Source organism: Lycium ferocissimum, chromosome 3 (assembly GCF_029784015.1).
Source record: "Lycium ferocissimum isolate CSIRO_LF1 chromosome 3, AGI_CSIRO_Lferr_CH_V1, whole genome shotgun sequence".
NCBI classification, from domain to species: Eukaryota; Viridiplantae; Streptophyta; class Magnoliopsida; order Solanales; family Solanaceae; genus Lycium; species Lycium ferocissimum.
In genome coordinates, this window is record NC_081344.1 from 5,675,140 (window position 1) to 5,695,091 (window position 19,952).

The following is a 19,952-nucleotide window of genomic DNA, read 5'->3' on the forward strand; positions in this document are numbered from 1 at the left end:
GGTGTAGAGAAAATTATAGAGGGCATGAAATAGTGAGTTAAAGGAGAGAGTTTTATTTAGTTGAAGAAAGGTGTTCTTATGGTGAAGCTTTGTACTCTTCAACCAGTCTAGTGTTGTTTTTGTTAGAAAAATAATATTTTCTATTTAATATCTCAAAAATAAAAAGACTATTTGTAATGTTCCTACGGACTTTAATACAAAAGACTTCATTTTATTTTGGTCTATATTATTAGCCTTAATGGCATAATTCATGTTAAATGAATTAGACGTTGTCAAACGGTATTATTGTATTTAATTTGGTCACTTGATGACTCTTTATAGCTATTAATTTTCTTAATCCGTTTGGGGCATTATTTGGTCGTAACCTTTTTTGAGTTCTTGTACTATATATATACTAGTAATCTTTTTCTTATGGTGTAATATAAAAAGAAATATTTTTTTCTTCTATATTATTGTTGTGCTGAGTTTTCTTCTTTGTGAAATCTTTATTAGATTCTGACCCCTAGTTTTGTACTAGAAAAGCTTGTTGAATCATGGGAGATACACCTATAACGAGTGAAATATCATTAACGACAGTGTCTTAATTGACATGCCTCAAGCTTTCAAGAATTTCCTGCAAAGTTTGTGATCAAGTATTTTCCGTAAGATTTCCAACAATCTTAAGGATATTTCTCGCTCCATTCTTACGGAAAATAAAAAGAGAGTAACCGAATTAGTACAACCTGTCTAAGTTCCAGGTATGCCTCTATTAATATTTGGATACTAACTTTGTATAGTTTTTAAGTTGATTTGAGGCACAAGAATATAATAAGCGGATAAACTTTAGCCTCAAGATGATACATATAATTTCCTTCTAATTTTAGTAGGGTTTAATGTTTATGGTTATTGTAAATTATTTACTGATGTGAATTTGAAATTTATTACTGTGTATGTGCATTTTGAATTTTGAAAGACATTGCACTTTAGTGTTTTAATTGTCTCTTCTTGATGTCGATCATTACATGTTGAGGTTACGAGCCTGGGCAATTGGAGCAATTAATTGCACTAGTCAAATTTGCTTATAACAACAGTTATCATACTAACATCTAGATATCTCATTTCCCTATGAAGCCTTTTATAGAAGGTGTTGTAGATCTCCGAAAGGGATCGTCAAAACCGGTGAGCCCAACCTGTTGGGGTTGGATTTAGGAAGGATTATGTTGGATATCGTCCAAGTATATCTCGTGCAAAAATAATAATCACTCTGTCCATGTTTACGCCACACTCTTCCTTTTTAGTTTGTCCTAGAAAGAAACGCACATTTTCGTATTTAATAACAATTTACCTCTAAACGCAATAGAAGAATTGCGTTTAAAAAATCCAATACTTCCTCCGTCCCATATTAGTTGTCCACTTACAATAAATATTCCTCCCAAAATACTTGTTCATTTACAAAATCAAAATATAATTAATTAAGTTTTTCCTACTTTGCATTAACATTAATTGTTTTTTAAAGTAACCAATATTGATTAGAGTGCAATTAATTGGAGAGAGATAACGGTAATTAGCTTGCCTAAATACACTTTTATTCATGAGTTCTTAAAGGGCGTGTAAAGGAGAAAATGGACAAATAATATGGCACGGGGGGAGTATAATTAACGACATTGTGTCAGCTGCATTCTGTAAAGGTAATGATGGATAATTGGATATCATCAATTCTTTTATTACCATAATAATCAAAATTAGGCTGCTATATATGCCGCCACATTATTCAAGAAAAAACTTCCGAATTCTATATATCAAAATTCTGGATACTTGAACATGCCTAGTACCGGATTATACACAGAGAATCCCCCATCAATGAATAGATTGTGCCCACTGATATACTTAGCATCATCACTTGCCAAGAATAGTGCTGCTTTTGCAATATCATCCACCCTCAAAGTCACACCTTTAAGGTTCCCAAACGTACCCATAGCCTGCTCAAGCCGTTCATTTTCAAGCCCAATGAACTTCATCGCCAACGGCGTAACCATCGCGAAGGGCGACAAGCAATTCACACGTATACCGAATTGCCCCAGCTCCACTGCCAGGTTCTTGGTAAGCCCCAACACGGCGTGTTTGGAGCTGCAGTATGCATGCGATGCTGCAGCTCCGAGCCTGGAGCTTATACTGGCGGTGGAGATGATGCAACCGCTACGTGTTGGGACCATGACACGAGCGGCGTGCTTCATGCACAAGAAAACTCCTGTCACGTTAATGCTGAGGACCCGTTCGAAATCCGCTTTCATGTTGTCGAGGATTCTCGGCTTCATATCGTCTGATATGCCAGCATTGCAGAACATGATGTCGAGTTTTCCAAACGTGGCGATGGTTTTGTCGACGGCGTTTTGGATGTCGTCTTCGTTTGTGACATCACAGTGGATGTAAATGCAGTTGGATGAGCCTCCAAGGGCGTTGCTAACTGAGTTGCCGAGTTCATCTTGAACGTCGAGAATGGCCACTTTGGCTCCATGTTCAGAGAAGAGCTTTGCAGTTGCTTCACCGATGCCACTAGCTCCTCCAGTTATCGTAGCTACTTTCCCCTCTAGCCTTCATATACAAAATAATAAAGTTATAACTGTCTCATTTCATTGCATCTCATACTTTTAGCGCAAGAAAATCTAATGTCCAAACAAATTATCTTTGTTTCCTAAAGAAGGACAAGTTCGGATTTTGAAGTCAACGCATCAAACTTTCTATCGTATAAAGTATTTTAAAAATATATCATAGTCAAAGAAAAAACTACTGTATTTACTAAAGAGTAATAGTGTCAAGTCCAATTTGGATGGAAAGAGCAAGATCTTATGCCCCTTTACTCAAAACTGCTCAACATTTTTCAGCAGAATATGCGGCGGGCAGCAAGAGATATTGAACTCAATTAAGCTTTTTGAAAGATAAACAAAGCAATGAAACATGGAATGCAACAAACACCATTACAACAGTTTCAAGAATTACCTTTAGTGCAGGAAATTATCATATCCAGTTTGGTCTATTACAAACACAATAAGTATATGAAAGAATTAAGGATGGTTTTCTGAAGAATGTCTTGTACTATGAATTAAAGAAAATCAAATATTCACTTTGATTGCATATGACGTTATAGAGAAGGCTGTGATACATACCTTTTGCCGATTGTTGAAAGGAATGAAGCAGAAGCCATAACTGGTGATATATGGAAAAAGAAAAAACTTGATTTAGGAGGAGAAATGTCAACAAAAGGCCTTCTATACTGAAGAAGCAAATATTGATTATATACAAGGAGAGACTAAACAGGTTTGTCTTTTTGCTGGACATTTTAGACAGCCTGCACTGATAGAATATACTGCATAGAGGAAGTGCAGACAAATTTGGAATTAAAAAAACTGTGTCATCATCTCTACGGTAATCCATGAAATAATAATGCAAAAAACAAGACTTGTCACCTTTTTTGTTAGGCTAGAACGAAGCTATACAAAAAACTCATACTAGACAAACCTCTCTTTTTTATATAATAATCCTAACAAAACCAAAAACAAACTTACATAGAAAAGATATACTTTAAAGATAATAAAACATTGACAAAATTAATCGGACTTAAAGTTAAGGCGAAAAGAAGCAATATATTAGACACCAAAAATTTATCTTTCTTCCTGTATTTAACAACGAACATCTCAAAACCAGTGCCTGAAATTTAGAATCAGCCTAAAGTCAAAGTAGCATCAACAATAAAAAGTAAAAAAATAGGGAGAGGGTCATTAGTCCCAACGTATAGTTCAAAATTCGGACTCAACTAATTAAGAATGATTACATAATGAATAAATATATTACAAGCAACCCATAAATTTTATCGAGCTGAAATATTGGAGAACCGAATGTTACATTAACTACAATATGCATTCTGAAAAGAAGAAAAAAAAGATAGAACCTGCAATGGAAAAAAATTGAACCTTAATATCTTGAAAGATTTGCTAGGGGCCAGGAAGAATTTTGAATGATGCTAGGCAAAAAGTTTACTCCCCTTGGGTTCACTCTCTATTTCTCCATTTTTTGTGTGTATTGCTCTCTATATTTATACACTGAGAAGAGGAGTGGATAGATGAGTGGGAGAATAAAAGGCATAAGACCTTATTCAATATTTGTGAGCTGAAAAACTATTTTAAAGATGAATAGGTAAGGAAAATATCAAATATGGAGGGACGAAGAAATGAGGTGCAAAAATGGGAAAAAAGTATGAATTATAATGGCAGAATATGGAAAAAAAAGGTTAATTCTTTCTTGATTTGATAAGTGGACACTCTTTTTTACCCAAGAAAAAAAGGCTAAGTGAATACTCTTTTTGATCAGGAGGGAGTATTTTAGAAATGAAAAAGAAAAACAGATAAAGAGGTCTAAAAGCTAAGTACTAAATCAGATATAAAAACATTCTTAATTAGGAATAAAAAAAAATAGGATGAAGATTAGAAAATTCATGCACAATTATTTAATAAAACTTATGATACCTTAAACCAAAATCTAGATCTAAGAAAATAAAAGGCTAAATTCATTTATAAAAGCATAGTACTCTTATGTTTTTTTAACCAATCATTAAAGATGAAATCAGGACTTAAGAAGAAAACAAAGTTGGCTGCCACAACTGACTTATACAAAAGGTTAGATAAAGAATTAGGCGTATACACTGATTAGTCAGTAGCAATAACCAAATTGTAACCATACGAAATTTATTTGTGTAACAAACTAACAATCTGGTAGCAATAAATTATATTTTTGGAAAAGTAAGATTTTTAGTAACCTCAATAGTAATAGTAACTAAATTGCACCGTGTGACTTAACTAATCTGTTAACAATACTCCTAATCTGTCATCAAATAGGAGCTCTTGGCAGCCTATAAATTCGTCCAGCTCTAGGTTAAATGCAAAATATAATTCATAATAAACAGCATCACTAAACAAATACAAAGCTCTCTCTGCCAAATTCTCCGACCTAGGCACTACAAAGACTCTTCCTGAAAGCCGTCGCCGCCCTATTTGACTAATTCCCTATTGTCTTGTCCCTTTGAAAAATCCAAAATCCTACCATTCAAGGTATTAATAAGTGAAGTATTTCAAAATCATAATAAGCGCTTCTAGATCTTATATGGCCGATGTAAGATTTGACTATGAAGAATGCAAATAAGTGGAGTATTCCAACACCTTTATAAGCCCTTTGAAATGCGCATATATAGTGGATGTGAGATGCTGTATAACTCAACTAGTGAAGTGATCTATTTTAAGTAAACCGATGAACTACTTTTTAAATTTATTGAATAAAATCCATGTTTTTCATTTTGGCTGATTCTGCAATTTGTTAAATATTTAGATCACAAGTAAAAATATTCTCATTAGAATTATATATGGAATCTTTGAAGATGAGAAATGGAGAACTATTGTTAATCTAAATCCACCAACCATCTTGAAGATCATTGAATGACTGGGCACATAAAGGTGTACAAATTACTTACTCATCTTCATAATAGTAACGTTTTAAGCTTAAAAAAAATGCGGTGTTAACAATATTGTTAACTCCCATGTACATATTTGGTCAAATAGACATAGTCACAATGACGGGGTGAGTAAATTTATCAATGAACATTAAAATTTCATCTTTTAATACATGAACAATCAACTTTTTAATCCAGAACTCCTTTATTTTTACTTTTTGGGATCAGGAAATTTGCACGATTGCCCTTTGTTGGGGGTGGTCTTTAGTTTTTGCCCCTCAAATTACTGGTCTTTAATTTTTGCCCTTCGCCTAAAATACCCCGAGGTTCTGGGTTCGAACCCCAGCTTAGTCATAAAAATTAAAAAAATTCGCAAGGCAAAGTTTTGCAAAAAAGTTCTCCTGCGTACCAATTTAAGGCATAATTAAAAACAAGAATAATTCTCTTCAAACTTTTAGTTATGCCTTAAAGAAAATAAAACTTTTAGTTACAACTAAAGTTACTTTCCTTACAGATAACTAAAAGTTTGCCTTATAAGGCAAATAGAAAAATTGCCATGGAGCAAACTTTTAGTTATGCCTTAAATATTTGAAGCATAACTAAAAGTTTGATGAAAAAAATTCAAACGGGGCATAACTAAAAATTTGGCTTACATGTTTCACCATGTACGTTAATTGGTATTATTGGTTCAATACTTGGTCCTATTACGGCTAACTCTGGAAGGTTTACAGCAACAACGCAAGGGACATGCAACCACCCTGAAAAAAGGGACCTTATCTTTCTAGTTTATGTGTGCAATCCAACAACTAGTTCAAAAATATCATCTAGAAAATCCAAAGTTCCTAACAAACACAATGGTTGGATAATTCTGAATCAATAAGTCAATACTTGTCTTTTCTTTAAGTTTCCAATATGTATAGTGTTGTCTCTGTTTGATTTGAAGATGGTGGCCAAAGCAGGAAATATAACATCTGCAAGCGTAGAGTTGGTGGAACATTTGTTGGATTTTGTATCTGTTACTGCTACTGTTTTCTAAAATAATTAGTTGTTTCGTTATAGGAGGAGTCTAATAGTTTCTAGTAGAATATTCAGTTCTTAGTAAGAGTCTAGTACTTTAGTTGTAGGAGGAGTCTAATACTTTAGTTATGTGCCTATATAAAGGCTTATGATTAATAAAATTTATATGAGACAGTTTTCATTAATATTTTTTTTTGTTTCCATCTCTCTCCAAAAACAAAAACAAAAAAATCATAACAGTGGTATCAGCGCCTTCATTGATATTAATGTGTCTGTGAAAAAGAATACTTTCAACCACTTTTAACCCATGCCTATTTTCAATCCATTTTAACCCGTGCTTATTTTTAACGCTCTCTTTTAACTGCTTATTTTTAACGCTCAGATTTTCAACCAATACTAATTTTCAATCCATACTACTTTTTAACCTTATTTTTTCAACCATGACAAGCAATAGTCTCTCCTTTGAATGTCTCACAAACCTTCACTGGTGAAAACTATCATATTTGGTCAATGAAGATGAAGTTAAGCAATTTACAATGTGTAAGAATAATTCTCTTCAGTTTGAAAATAAAAGTTACACAATTACTTTCAATCGACAGAATAGAAAAATTGCCACGGAGAAATATTTGAAGCATGTGATGAAAAAATTCAAGAAAATTGAGTTCAAGAAGAAGAAGAAGAAGAAGTAGAAGAAAGACTCATGTTACCGATGTGTGCAAGTTCAAAAATACTCAAAAAAGAAATCCACAAACACAAATTGCTAGAGTCGAAATTAAGGAGGAGCAACTTTTCTAGATTGCAGCAACAGAAGCAAGGAACAGTGTTGGATTTTGCATCTGTTACTGCTACTGTTTTCTAAAATAATTAGTTGTTTCGTTAAAAGAGGAGTCTAATAGTTTCTAGTAAAATATTCAGTTCTTAGTAAGAGTCTAGTACTTTAGTTGTAGGAGGAGTCTAATACTTTAGTTATGTGCCTATATAAAGGCTTATGATTAATAAAATTTATATGAGACAGTTTTCATTAATATTTCTACCTTGTTGTTTGCATCTTTATCCGGAAAAAAAAAAAAATCATAACAACATTTTCATTCATGAAATCGGATTTGCTATTCCTATCTTGAGCAGAGGATTAAAGAAGTGTTACAGGAGTTCGGGAGTATTTGGGGAACCTTTTTATCTTCCTTGAGTTCACTTTAAATTAAACTATAGAAAAGAAGAAGAGAAGAAAAGAAGAAAATAGAGAGATGGAAGAGGAGGAGGTTACCACTAATGGTGATGGTTTAAGGATGCAATGAAAGGAGCACCAGAGAGAACATGATATCAGAAATTATGAGAAGGCAAAAAATGAGACAAAGAAAGAAAAATACAGCTATATAATTTGTATATGTCATATGTATGATAATTGTTGGTGTCTTATTCATGGCCTGCGTTACTTGAATTAGGTGAATCTCATACATGCTAAGGGCATTATTTGTCAGTCTGAAAGAATTTGCAATAATTGAGAAGTGCATTTTTCGTACAAAGATAAAGAGAAACAGACTGTATATAGTTTCATGATGATCTTATGGAGTAGGTAATCCTCGGAAATCAAGCTATTTATGTTCGAGAGAGAGAAGGAAGGAAATAAGAAAATATCCTAAGTTTTCACTCAGTGGTGGTTGCTGCCCCAAACACCACCCCACCCCACCCCACCACCCCCCACCCCAACAAAACCAGGTTTTGGTTCTTTACTGAAGTTTATATTGAAGATATATTCTTGATCTCATGTTTTGATTCAATTTCATTGAGATTGTCAAATAAGTTGTGAAGACAACTAGGCCTGTCAGACTTGCAATGACAATGACCAATATCTAATAGACATAAACAGATAGCCAGATTTACCAAAGGTCCATATTCAAAACATATCTTTTTTCAAGTGCCTTTTAAGAAGATGAAAAGGAGAAGCAGGAAGTTTACCTACCAACCCAAAAAAAAAAAAAAAAAAAGCAGGGATATCTCTGAACAAATTTCAGATCGATTACTATATACCAAGCATCTTCCGGAAATTTGACCAATCTCTAGGCCTTACATTGAAAAAAGAAATTGGAAGGATTTCAAACCACGTCTAATGCTTTTCTAATAGCAGTATAGCACAACCAAACCATATGAACCAGCAGTATTGCCATTAATCCACCAGCCGACTCAATCCCCTTATCAACTTGAGTAACTATATGTCTCTATGCCATAGATTTCTCATCTAAATAAATTATTTTGACAGTAATTTAAACACATGCAGTTTGCTGATACCCAATTACAAGTTCTCTACAACCTGGGGCTTCGCTTCGTTTTTAAAAATTTAAAGGTTCGATCGGCAGAAATGAAGATTAGGGGACTGAACTGAAGCTGACGCAGGTTTAATCGGCTTTTATACACTTCAGCACAGAGTAAATTCATAAATTTACCTTTCAAAGCTGGCAGTGAGTAACGGCTAGTTGTTGGCTTGTCGCTGTTGATGATAACTCGCAAACAAAGCAGCATTTGGTACCACCATAAGTATTGTACACAGCATAAAACAGAGACCATTTCTTCATGATCTTTCAAAGTTACAACCTACTGAAAGAAAATTCACGAGTTATAACATTGGTATTAACATCAATGACGAAATTACCTGGCAAAAGAAATTGCTCAATGTTAAGAAATTGCTCATATTGTGGAGATAAAATGTTCAGCTGCTGAGGCATAGGAGGACAGCTACCTACTCACTTTAACTTGCTGCAGTAAGTAGCAATTAGCTGATAAAATCTTAGCTCCAGGATTGAACATTGCTACTCCCTCCGTCTCAATTTATGTGAAGGTGCATGACTAGGCACAGAGTTTAAGAATGAACGGAAGACTTTTGAAACTTGTGGTCTAAAACAAGTCATAGGTATTTGTGTGGCTATAAATCATCTCATTAGGGGTAAAATGGATATTTTAAAGTTAATTTGTTACTAAATATAGAAAGATGTCATTCTTTTTGGAACTGACTAAAAAGGAAAGAGTGTCACATAAATTGGGATGGATGGAGTACTACTTTACAATTGTAATTGGTCGTGGCTATTGGATGAACGATTTTGCAAATAGCAAGCTGTTTAGACATTGTGAGAAAGTCCCACAATGTTCAACTTCAAGATATTTATGACACATATATTTCTCTGAGTCCTGTCAGTCATTAAGATACAAAACTAGTAAGCTATAGCATTCATGGGAGACCTCAAAAGCACCTTAGCATCATACTGAGCTTGGAGCAAGCTGCTTGCTAATGGAGGGGGAGGTGGCGTAATAACTCAGCAAGAAGCTTAAGGCTTTACAAGAAATGCCAGTAAAGTAAGGAGATGGAAAACTCGTAGCTAGCTTCCCCGCGTCTCACAAGCAAGACGATGGTATAAATGAAGGAAACGTCCTAGGCCATCAATTTCATGAACTAGTTCAAATGACTGACTTCACTTTCATCTGCAACCAACGGTGACAACCAAATACTTCTTTTCTGTTACTTAATTTAATTATCTGATTTTTTTATTTTATTTTATTTTTGATTCTCTACTAATACACTGGCTAAATGATTTGCAGCAACTGGCAAGAACTTAGGATATATTCCTCCTAACAGCAACAATTATTCCAATAATAAGCCTTACTGCTTTTCTACATAACTTCCAATAACTACTAGCACTCTCCTCCTTAGTCCTTGATTCCAAAGACACAAACCCACTCCCCACATAATAATAGAGGAAAAAGACTCACAAAACTGCATTTGCATAAAATAAAATAAAAAAACAAACTTGATTTCTTTTCTACGAATTGAATAAAAGCATAAAGCGAACCAGAAAAACAAACATGAAAAATGCATTAAACAGGAAATGGAAACATAAAACTCTCAGTAAATTCACAAAATTCTTACCCAAGAAAAAAATGAAACCGGTTTGGCCATGAGAATTTTTCACTTTTGTCCGGAATTTTTTTTCACTTTATTTGGAAATCAGCGTTTGGCCATGAAAATTCCAAATACACCTTGTATTTGGAATTTGGAAAGCAGCTAAAATCTTGCTTTCACTTTTTCACTTTCGGAGTACATTCAAACAACCAATATTTTTTGCAAAAACTATAACCAAACACAACTCCAACTTCAAAATTTCAAATAAAGTGAAAAATATTTGATTTTTATGGCCAAACGCCTACTGAAAGTGAAAAAAGTGAAAAAAAAAAAAAAAAAAATTTAGTTGTTTTCCAAATTCCAAATACAACTTACACAAAGAACCAAACGCCTGATTTCCAAATAAAAAAAAAAAAAAAGAGTCCACTTAAAATTCTCCTAGCAAAAATAGATAATTTGACAAATGGGTCCTTAAGTAAATTGAATTACGAATACCCAATTACACAAAGAACCAAAAGGGTTGAAAGTTCTCGTGGTAATAGATAAACCTGATTTTGTATAAGTATGTATTAAACACGTAGTATGAAGGTACTCCCTCCAGATCAAAAAAAAGAGTCCACTTAGCCATTTACACACCCTTAAGAAAATATAACTCCTAGACAAAAATAGGTAATTTGATTAAAGCGACAAACCTCTCAATTAAATGTAGACATTAGGATTTGATCATATAACACTTAATAGAAATTTAAAGAGCAAAAGAAATCGCAAAAATAATTCTTGATAAGTAAACACTTTTTTTGATCCAAAAAAAAGGTTAAGTGGAGACTTTTTTGATCCTATTAATTAATCTTGGAGAAGTTGTGTGAGACGGGCTTTAATGTAATCTTTACGGGCTTTTGCACGGGCTTGTTGAGGCCCAACACTGGCGTATGAATAAAGGGCAATTTGCAGGATTGTCCTTCGCTGGGGTTGGTCTTTAATTTTTGTCCCTCAAATTGGTGGTCTTTAAAGCCCAAATTCACTCTTGCAAATTCTGCTCACATTTTATTTTATTTTTACTGAAAGCAGTTTGCCCACAACTTCTAAGACAGCGAAGACAAAACTTAGACCCCCAATTTGAAGGACAAAAATTAAAGACCACCCCAAATGAAGGGCAATCCGCGCAAAAAAAAAAAAAAAAGAATGATAAGTAGGTACCGGCGGTGATAAATCTATATTACAAAGAAAAGCATGAGCTGAACCAGAAAAACAACATGAAAAATGAAATACTATTAAAAATTAACACAACAGTGGAAATGCACAAATTCAAGAAACTGTAGAAGGAAAAAACGATTCTTACCCAGTAAACACATCAAGCAAGTCAGCAATACTTGACCAAAAGGGTTGAAAGTTCTCGTGGTAATAGATAAATCTGATTATGTAAAAGTAGACGTGTATTAAAGACGTATTATTAATCTTGGACAAGTTGTCTGAGTCGGGCTTTAATGTAATCCTTTCGGGCCTTAGCACGGGCTTGTTGAGGCCCAATATTGGAGTAGGATAAGTAGGCACCGGCAGTGATAAGAGTAATGCCGGCAGTAATACCGCAGAGAGTGAATTTGAGTTGCTTTAGTGTTGGTGGGTAACACCAAAACACCATTCTCTTTCTGCTTTGTTGAAGAATTCTTTTAGATTGTGGCTTTGTGAATCTAAAAGCCTGGACCCTTTGAGATTACTTCTCGAGAAAATGGCAAAAATGGTCCGTCATGTGTGTGGGTAAGTTTAAAATAGTCTCTTTAGTATACTTGTGAGTATTTTGATCCTTTAAGTTCGTCAAAATTAGACACTTTTGGTTTTTATCAGATTTTTAACAAGTATGTCTATTTTAACGAGAATCAAAAGATTCCTCAGGACAATTAAAATAAGCAGAATCTACTTAATTGCCATCTTAATAGAAAAAATATTGCACCTGCAAATGTGAACATTTTTTTATTTTTCATTTTCGACACTACCAAAGTTTGTTAAATATTTGACTCAACAAATATGCTCATATGATAGAAAAAGGATCAAAACTTGTAATTTCAAATAATTTGATGTTATTTCTCACTGCCCTTTGATGTGGTTAAATATTTTCTTATTAAGAATAAATTAAATTGAATCTTAAGATTAAGTCAATTTCATATATAAAATGGTTATATTCTTTTGAGACATACTAAAAAAAAAAAAATATATGCCACGTCAATTAGGATTTAGGGAGTAATGTGTAATCCTCGGCGATGCTACACGGAGATCTTTATTTAAAAATAGTATGGACTGTAGGAGTATTAATATATATGTCGATGTTGTCATACAAGCTCCAATGAAACTTGCCAGACTCAAATCAAACATTGAATTAATGCAGATGTGCCAAAACTCATCTGGCAGTCTAGCAGATATTTCTATAGCGCATAGGCATACTTATTGTGTTATGTGTTATGTTCGTGTACATTCCAAATGATTGTAAGTCATTTAGGATATTTTTCATATGATTTTGCGCTACTTCTTCCTCTTTTTATCACATTTAATTGTCATAATGTTACTTCCACGGATAAGTGTATTTAAATATCTTGTTAAGATAGATGTGCAATCATATAAAATTAGATAAAATAAAAAATATTTATATTTGTCAAAAGGTGTAAGTAGTATATGTTGAGGATAAATAAAAGGTCACCTAGAATAGTTTGGTCATATCTTACGTCAACCTCCATATGCTCATATCCATTACATTTTTCTAGTCAAAAAAAATGTTATAAAAAAATGAAGTAGACCTAAAATCGCAAGGAAAAGTTGTTCGAAAGTCCAACAATCTACTGGAAGACCAAAATTGGAAATAAAAATCTTATATATAGGCGATATCAACTAGTTGAGAGAATATATATTCTAGTTGTATTAATACTTTAGGGTAGGTTCTATGCTTTTTAGGAGTCTTTTAGTCTTGTCATGAGATTCTTATATAAGTGGGAAATATGGAGAAGTCCTAATTCTTTTTATTTTTATAAGTGAAAATTTCATTTAGCCGATCCAACTTGTTTAGAATTGAGTAATACTAATTATTATTCCTATACACATTTATTCAAAAATGAGGAAAAAAAAAAAAAGTGAAGAATAAAGAAGTATTAACATATCTTTAAAAGATTTTCTCCTTTCCTTTTATCTTTTTTCTTTTCCTTGGTATCATGAATAAAATTGGGATTCCGAGAGGGTTGATAAATGATAACGTATCTGTTTATGAACCACAAAAATATAAAATCAATGAAGAAATCCTTAGATACACCCAAATCGATACGTTTATTTCTAACATGTAATTTTAGATTTTTTTCACAGTTGGAGATCGAGAACAAATCAAGAATGATTTTACCCACTTATTAATTTCACATGGAATCTTTCTTGGTAATCATTATCCCAAATCCCACTTATCCTTTTTTCACTTTTCTACAACCCGTTAGGCTGTAGCTGGTCAATCTTGCACCTTTTTTATTTTGATAAAGCAACAAATTGAGATTTCATACAATATGTAGGAACCATCCAGCCCATTTCAATTTTACTTGCCACGACATGTTTGGCGAAATGGTCGAAATCGACTTAAAAAAAATTGAGAGAGTAATAGCTTGAATTTAGTTAAATTATTTGAGAAGTATTTTTATTAGTAATTTGTGTTATTTTTAAGAAATACTTTTACGTGTCAAATTAAAAATAAATTTATAGATTTGATAATATTTTTAATATGAACAACGTTATTCTAAAAATCATAATATTTATTTTTGTAAGAAACAAATTATTAAAAGCTGAACAACATACTAGTATAATTTAAAGTACTAGATATGATAATAAATCAATAAACTTTAATATGGACAATGTTATTCTAAAAATCATAATATTTATTTTTGTAAGAAACTACTTTCTTTTCATTTCCTCCCACCCCACACTTTTTTTCTTCTTCATCACACCGCTCCCCGTGCCTTTTCTTCACGCCCCATTTGCCATGTCTTCTACTTCATTTTTTCTCACTACACTTCTCTACAACTTAATTGAAAAACAACTTCTTCTTCTAGTATAATTTAAAGTACTAATTTCTTTATCAAAAGCTCCACCAAACACTTTTATTCTTCAAAGTAAGTGTTCTTTTCTCTTTCGGTGCCTCGAAAAAAAATGTGTTACAATTTTGTTCACTGTATTTGGATCGTGTTCCGATGGTCCAATGGACTTTAGAACTTGGCTTAATAAATTAATATCCAAATTTGGGTGAATTTAAAAAGACATGAAAGCTACAAATGGAAAATTTAGACTTTCGCAAAATTATGCCAATCGAAAAGAACCACTCGACAAGTTTAGACATTAAATGATGGATTTAAAAAAAACAAATTTGGCAAGAAGTAATAATTCCACCAAAAGAAGAAATTTGAACTACTACTTAAAGTGCAGCCAAACAAAATAAGAACTGAAGCCAAATTTGGGTGAAAAAAAGACATGAAAAAAAGAACCAACAAGTGGACAAGAAGTAATAATTCCACCAAAAAGAAGAAATTTGACAAAGAAAAAAAAAATATTCTTTACAAAGAAAAATATGGAGAAGGACATATAAAACGACAGGAAAAACAAAACTGATCATCAAAGCACACCACAGCAGAGCAGCCATTGAGGGGAATACAGGTAATCAGCAGAGACAAAGGCAAACAAAAGGGGAAAAAAAGAGAGAAACATCACAGTAGTACAGTGAAGATCATCACAGATCAAAAAACCTAAAACAAAACTAAAAATAAAGAAAAGAAGAAAAAAAAACATTCTTCTTTGAGTCACAGCAGCAGCAAAAGCAACTATATCAGAATATATTGATAGTAGCAAAACACCAATAATTCCTTTGCACGTTCTTATCCTCACATGCATAGTGAAACTCCCCTTTACTTCCAGTCCCACCTTTTCCTCCACCCCCACCCCCACCACCCTCTCCCTACTTAACCAATCTTCCCTATGGGTACACTTATGTCTAGCATGTACTAGTTACTGATTACTAGTACAAAAAATGTATAAAGATTTGTAGTAATCAAAAGTCAAGCTGTCAATAACTTTGCTTAATTGTTGCTCTTCTCTCTATTTGCATCATCATCATTTCAAATCAAAATCATATTATCAAAAGAATAAGCAAACACATTTCTGTCTCCCCTTACCACTTTGTCCCTTTTCCATTTGGAATGTCATTCTCACATCTCAACATCTCAGTGAAAAAATTCAATCTTTTTCACTACCCAAGTGAACAAATTCAGTCTTTTTCAATACCCAAGTGAAAAAATCCAATCTTTTTAAACACCCAAGTTGAAAAATTCAATCTTTTTAAATACCCAAGTGACAAAACCCAATCTTTATCAATACCCAAGTTGAAAAATCCAATATTTTTTCAATATCCAGAAGTTTTCTGATCAAGATCTTGAAAACCCTGTTTAAAATATTCCAAAATCTAGCAGTTTTTTTGTATGTATTTCACTTCAGATCATACAGATTGATAATGCCAAGGCAAAATCAGGCTATGGTGGAGGGTTTAATACCCAAGATCCGCAAAAGGGGTTGTTCATCTTCATCATCTGCATCATCAAAAGTGTATAATTACAGATTTAAACGGGCTATTTTAGTAGGAAAATCTAGAAACGGGCTGGGCTTTGGGCTTAAAGGGTCTAGATCCAGTACACCAGTACCAACTTGGAGAGCTACACCATTGAGAAACGTTGCTGAGTCACCCAAACAGTCCCTTACTAGTGGGATATCACAACCTGTATCAGCTAGAAAACTAGCTGCCACATTGTGGGAAATGAATGAAATGCCTTCCCCAAGAATGACTGAGGACTTAGGGAAAAAGAAGATGATGATGATGATGAAGAAGGAGAAATTACGGACCGGCTATCCGGGTTCGGGCTCTGTTTCGGGCTGTTTGCCTCCACATTTGTGTGATCCATCACATAGCCCGGGCTCTGAGGTGAGCTCACTATTTTGCTACTTAATTTAGACTGAAATTTTCTTTTAGAATATGTTAGTATCATTTTCTGCCTAAGTGTTTGTATCTTAATGTGGGAACTATATTTTGCTGAATTTAATTTGATTTGTTTCTTGTAGTTGTTAGAAAATCCAGAGAAAATGACGTTTCAAACATGTGTATAATTCAATTCTCAAGGATAATATAGTTTGGTAATTCTTAATTATTAATATATGATTGATTGTAACTTGTAAGGTAGAGTATAGTGAAAGTGACATTTTCATTCTCTTAATTATCCTGCTGAGTTTTTTTTTTTTTTTACAATTCTTTTGAGAAAAGAAATGGATGTTATAGTACTTGCTTTGTTGTTGATCAAATACAGTCAAACCTCCCTATAAAACGTTGTTTGTCAGGATATTTTTTGGCTGCTATAGCAAAAGGCTGTTATAGAGAACATATAATATAACATAACATGAAAAATTGGTTCCAAAGAAAACTTGGCCGTTATAGTGAAATATTGGTATAGAGAGGTCCGACTGTAGTTGCTACTTGACATCATCTTTGGAGGTTTAATAGCTTTAGCAGTAATGTTTGTCTTGTTATTACTGGCTTTACAAGACTTGGCCTTGAGAAAAAGAGTTACCAAAGATAATGTTATGCTTTTTTCTTTTCTATTTGATGGGGGTATACCACACTCATTTGCTCGATGCATAATGACAAGTTGGGCGATCTTAGTTACTTAAATTCGTTGTTGGTAATCCATACTTACATTGATTGTGCAGAGGATGGATCGATCTGGAACAGGAAGCTATCAGAAGAGAACATCAACAACTTCCCGTAGACAAAGGACTACGGACCATAATGTTGGAATGTTAGATTCTTTAAGCAGCGCCAGTTTAATGGAGGTGGCAACCAATTCCTTCAAGTGTCGATCAATCTTATTGTTGTGTTATTGTTCTTCATGTCCTTTATATTTCATTAGCATGCAATTTAGTTATATTTACTTGTAGTCTTCTGTCACACTCTATCTCTTCGTGTTCGTGCAAGTGAAAATGGAAATCAACTATAATTATTTTTGAAATGCTTAGACTGTGAATAGTTATGTTGCTAAAAAAGAGTGATGTTTTATATAACTCTGTAATGCAGCTTGAGACCAGGTCTCGTGCCCAGACTCCACGAGGATCAGTGGCTGGTTTTGGCAGCCGTCTGAAAGATGTTAGTAACGCTTTGACAACATCCAAAGAGCTTTTGAAAATAATCAACCGAATTTGGGCACATGCTGATCAACCTTCATCTAGCACGTCACTTGTCTCTGCATTACACACTGAGCTGGAAAGGGCCCGCCTGCAGGTGAACCAGCTTATTCAAGACCAGCGGTCGGATCAAAATGAGATTAATTATCTCCTTAAATGCTTTGCTGAAGAGAAAGCAGCTTGGAAAAATAAAGAGCAACAGGCAGTTGAGGCTGCTATCGAGTCCATTGCGAACGAACTCGAGGTAGAGAGAAAGCTAAGGCGGAGATTCGAGAGCTTGAATAAAAAACTTGGCAAAGAGTTATCGGATACAAAAACATCATTCATGAAGGCAGTGAAAGAGCTTGAAAGCGAGAAAAGAGCTAGAGAAGTAATGGAACAGGTATGCAATGAATTGGCTAGAGACATTGGTGAAGACCGAGCGGAAGCAGAAGAGATGAAGAGGGAATCGGCAAAAGTTCAAGAAGAGATTGAACAGGAAAGAGAAATGCTCCAGTTAGCTGATAGATTGCGCGAGGAAAGGGCTCACATGAAACTCTCGGAGGCAAAGAATCATTTCGAGGAGAAAAATTCTGCTATTGACAAGCTCAGGAAGCAGCTCGAAGGATTCCTGGGAAAGAAAAAATCCAAAAGCAGGGGAAACGGTTCCCTAAATTTCAGAAGTAATGAAGAGATGACAGCATCTTTGAGTAAAACGCTATTAGTTAACAATCCGAATGAAGAAAAAGAAGATGATGGAGGAGAAGTGGAGAATGTTGGAGACTGTGAGGAAGATTCAGCCGAAAGTGATCTTCATTCAATTGAACTTAACATGGACAACGCAAACAAGAGTTACAATTGGGCTTATCCATCTGGTGTAGTTCGTGAGTCAAAACGAATTTCAGTTGACGAAAGAAGAGCAAGAACCTCCATGTCGGCGCAGCCCAGAAGAAGCGCTCCCATTCAAAGGAGTATTTCTGGTGGAGTCATTGAGTATGTCAATCAAGCTGCAAATCTTCCAACCTCAGGAGACGGATTAGACAGGGAAAGGCTTCATGAACTCGAGACACTAGGTCAAAGATATAGTTATTTGGACGAAGCACAAAGATTTAAAGCAGTGAAGGGCCTTAAGGATCATCTATTAGCTAGTACGGGGACAGTGTCTGCCAGAGACATTTCCAGTCCCATCCGACAGTGGGAACAACCTTGGCCTTCTAGAGATCCTTGTGCTACAATTCCAGAAAGGTCGAGTATTATTCAGGGGAGCGCCACAAAATCAAGGCTAGGAGAAGGCCAAAGTGTCAGAAGATCAAGACGGTGAGATTGTTTGAATACGTGTGAGTTGTCAAGGAAAAGGGGCCCGGCTCATGTCTGTCTCATGAAATGGTCAAGGAGAAGGGGCCTTCTAATTATAGGAACTTTCTAAATTGGTTCCACTGCTATGGCCTAAGTTATGTGCTTGCCTAACAGTTCAAACTTCAAAAGGAATTAAGACTGAGGGATGCATTTTGACTATGTCCAAAAGAGGTTAACATCTTGTTGATTAAGCTTCGGATGTCATTTTTCAATTGTTTTCTTCTGCCAGTTTTTCGCTGTGTGACTCCTTTTTGTTGAGGCGTGTTTGAATTAGTCGAAATCGACTCTGTAGAAAGTTGTGCTGATTTTAGCGAACTGCTCACTGTATAAAAAGTTCTCAGCTACTACTCCAATGCTTTTTCCTCTTGCATACAATTTCTCTTCCATGAAGGTACTTCGCCTTTTTAAGACAACATGTGCCCGATAAACTGTGTCACTTTTTTTTTTTTTTTTTTTTGTTCCACTGTTATATGTTCAGAATATTGTACAAATGCGAACTGCTACAGCTTTGTTTTCTATTTTCTAGTCATTTTCCTCGTGGGTTGATAATTATGGAGGGGAGTCTTGTCACTCTGAATAGCCTAGAAATATGATTTTGGTGCACTTCAGATATTAATTTCTTAATTTTTTTTAAATAAAGTTACACATACAGAAAATACATTAAGAAAAAGTAAAGCTATAATTTTCTTTATAACTAAACATATTTGTAAAATGTTTTAAAACGTCTATAAAAAGCTGCTTAACTATCCAAATACTTCTAGTAATAATTATGCCATACAATTTACAAATGAAACAGTATGCCTTTTTGTGCAATGCGAGGCACCAAAGGGTTTCTCATTCCTTTTTCCTTCTCCTCTTCATTTTTTGTTTTCTAAACAAATTTCGTTAATATGGACATAATTTACGTAAGAGATCGATTATGAGAAAGATGACCAGATTAATTATTGTGTTTGGTGTTCCAGTCAATTTAATTAATAGCATTTAAAGTAAAACTAGTCACAT

The 19,952-nt window shown here is 34.1% G+C and overlaps 2 protein-coding genes across 3 annotated transcripts; one reads left to right on the forward strand and one right to left on the reverse strand.

The window, feature by feature from the left end:
• Positions 1-1,657: 1,657 nt before the first annotated feature.
• Positions 1,658-4,100, reverse strand: LOC132049432 (secoisolariciresinol dehydrogenase-like). 2 transcript variants are annotated; one of them, XM_059440234.1, is made up of 3 exons: positions 3,948-4,100; positions 3,144-3,183; positions 1,658-2,571 (listed from the first exon to the last, which is right to left on the reverse strand). In XM_059440234.1, the coding sequence occupies exons 2-3, from the start codon at positions 3,179-3,181 to the stop codon at positions 1,779-1,781; spliced, it is 831 nt and encodes a 276-aa protein (XP_059296217.1). In that variant the 5' UTR covers positions 3,182-3,183; positions 3,948-4,100; the 3' UTR covers positions 1,658-1,778. The 2 variants fall into 2 exon arrangements, with proteins under 2 accessions (XP_059296217.1, XP_059296216.1); XM_059440233.1 differs by having other exon boundaries at positions 3,926-4,084.
• A 10,909-nt stretch (positions 4,101-15,009) lies between these two features.
• LOC132049435 (uncharacterized protein At5g41620) lies at positions 15,010-19,363 on the forward strand. Its single transcript, XM_059440237.1, has 3 exons — positions 15,010-16,365; positions 17,145-17,267; positions 17,509-19,363. Exons 1-3 carry the CDS (start codon positions 15,901-15,903, stop codon positions 18,913-18,915), a joined length of 1,995 nt encoding a protein of 664 aa, XP_059296220.1. The 5' UTR covers positions 15,010-15,900; the 3' UTR covers positions 18,916-19,363.
• Positions 19,364-19,952: the final 589 nt, after the last annotated feature.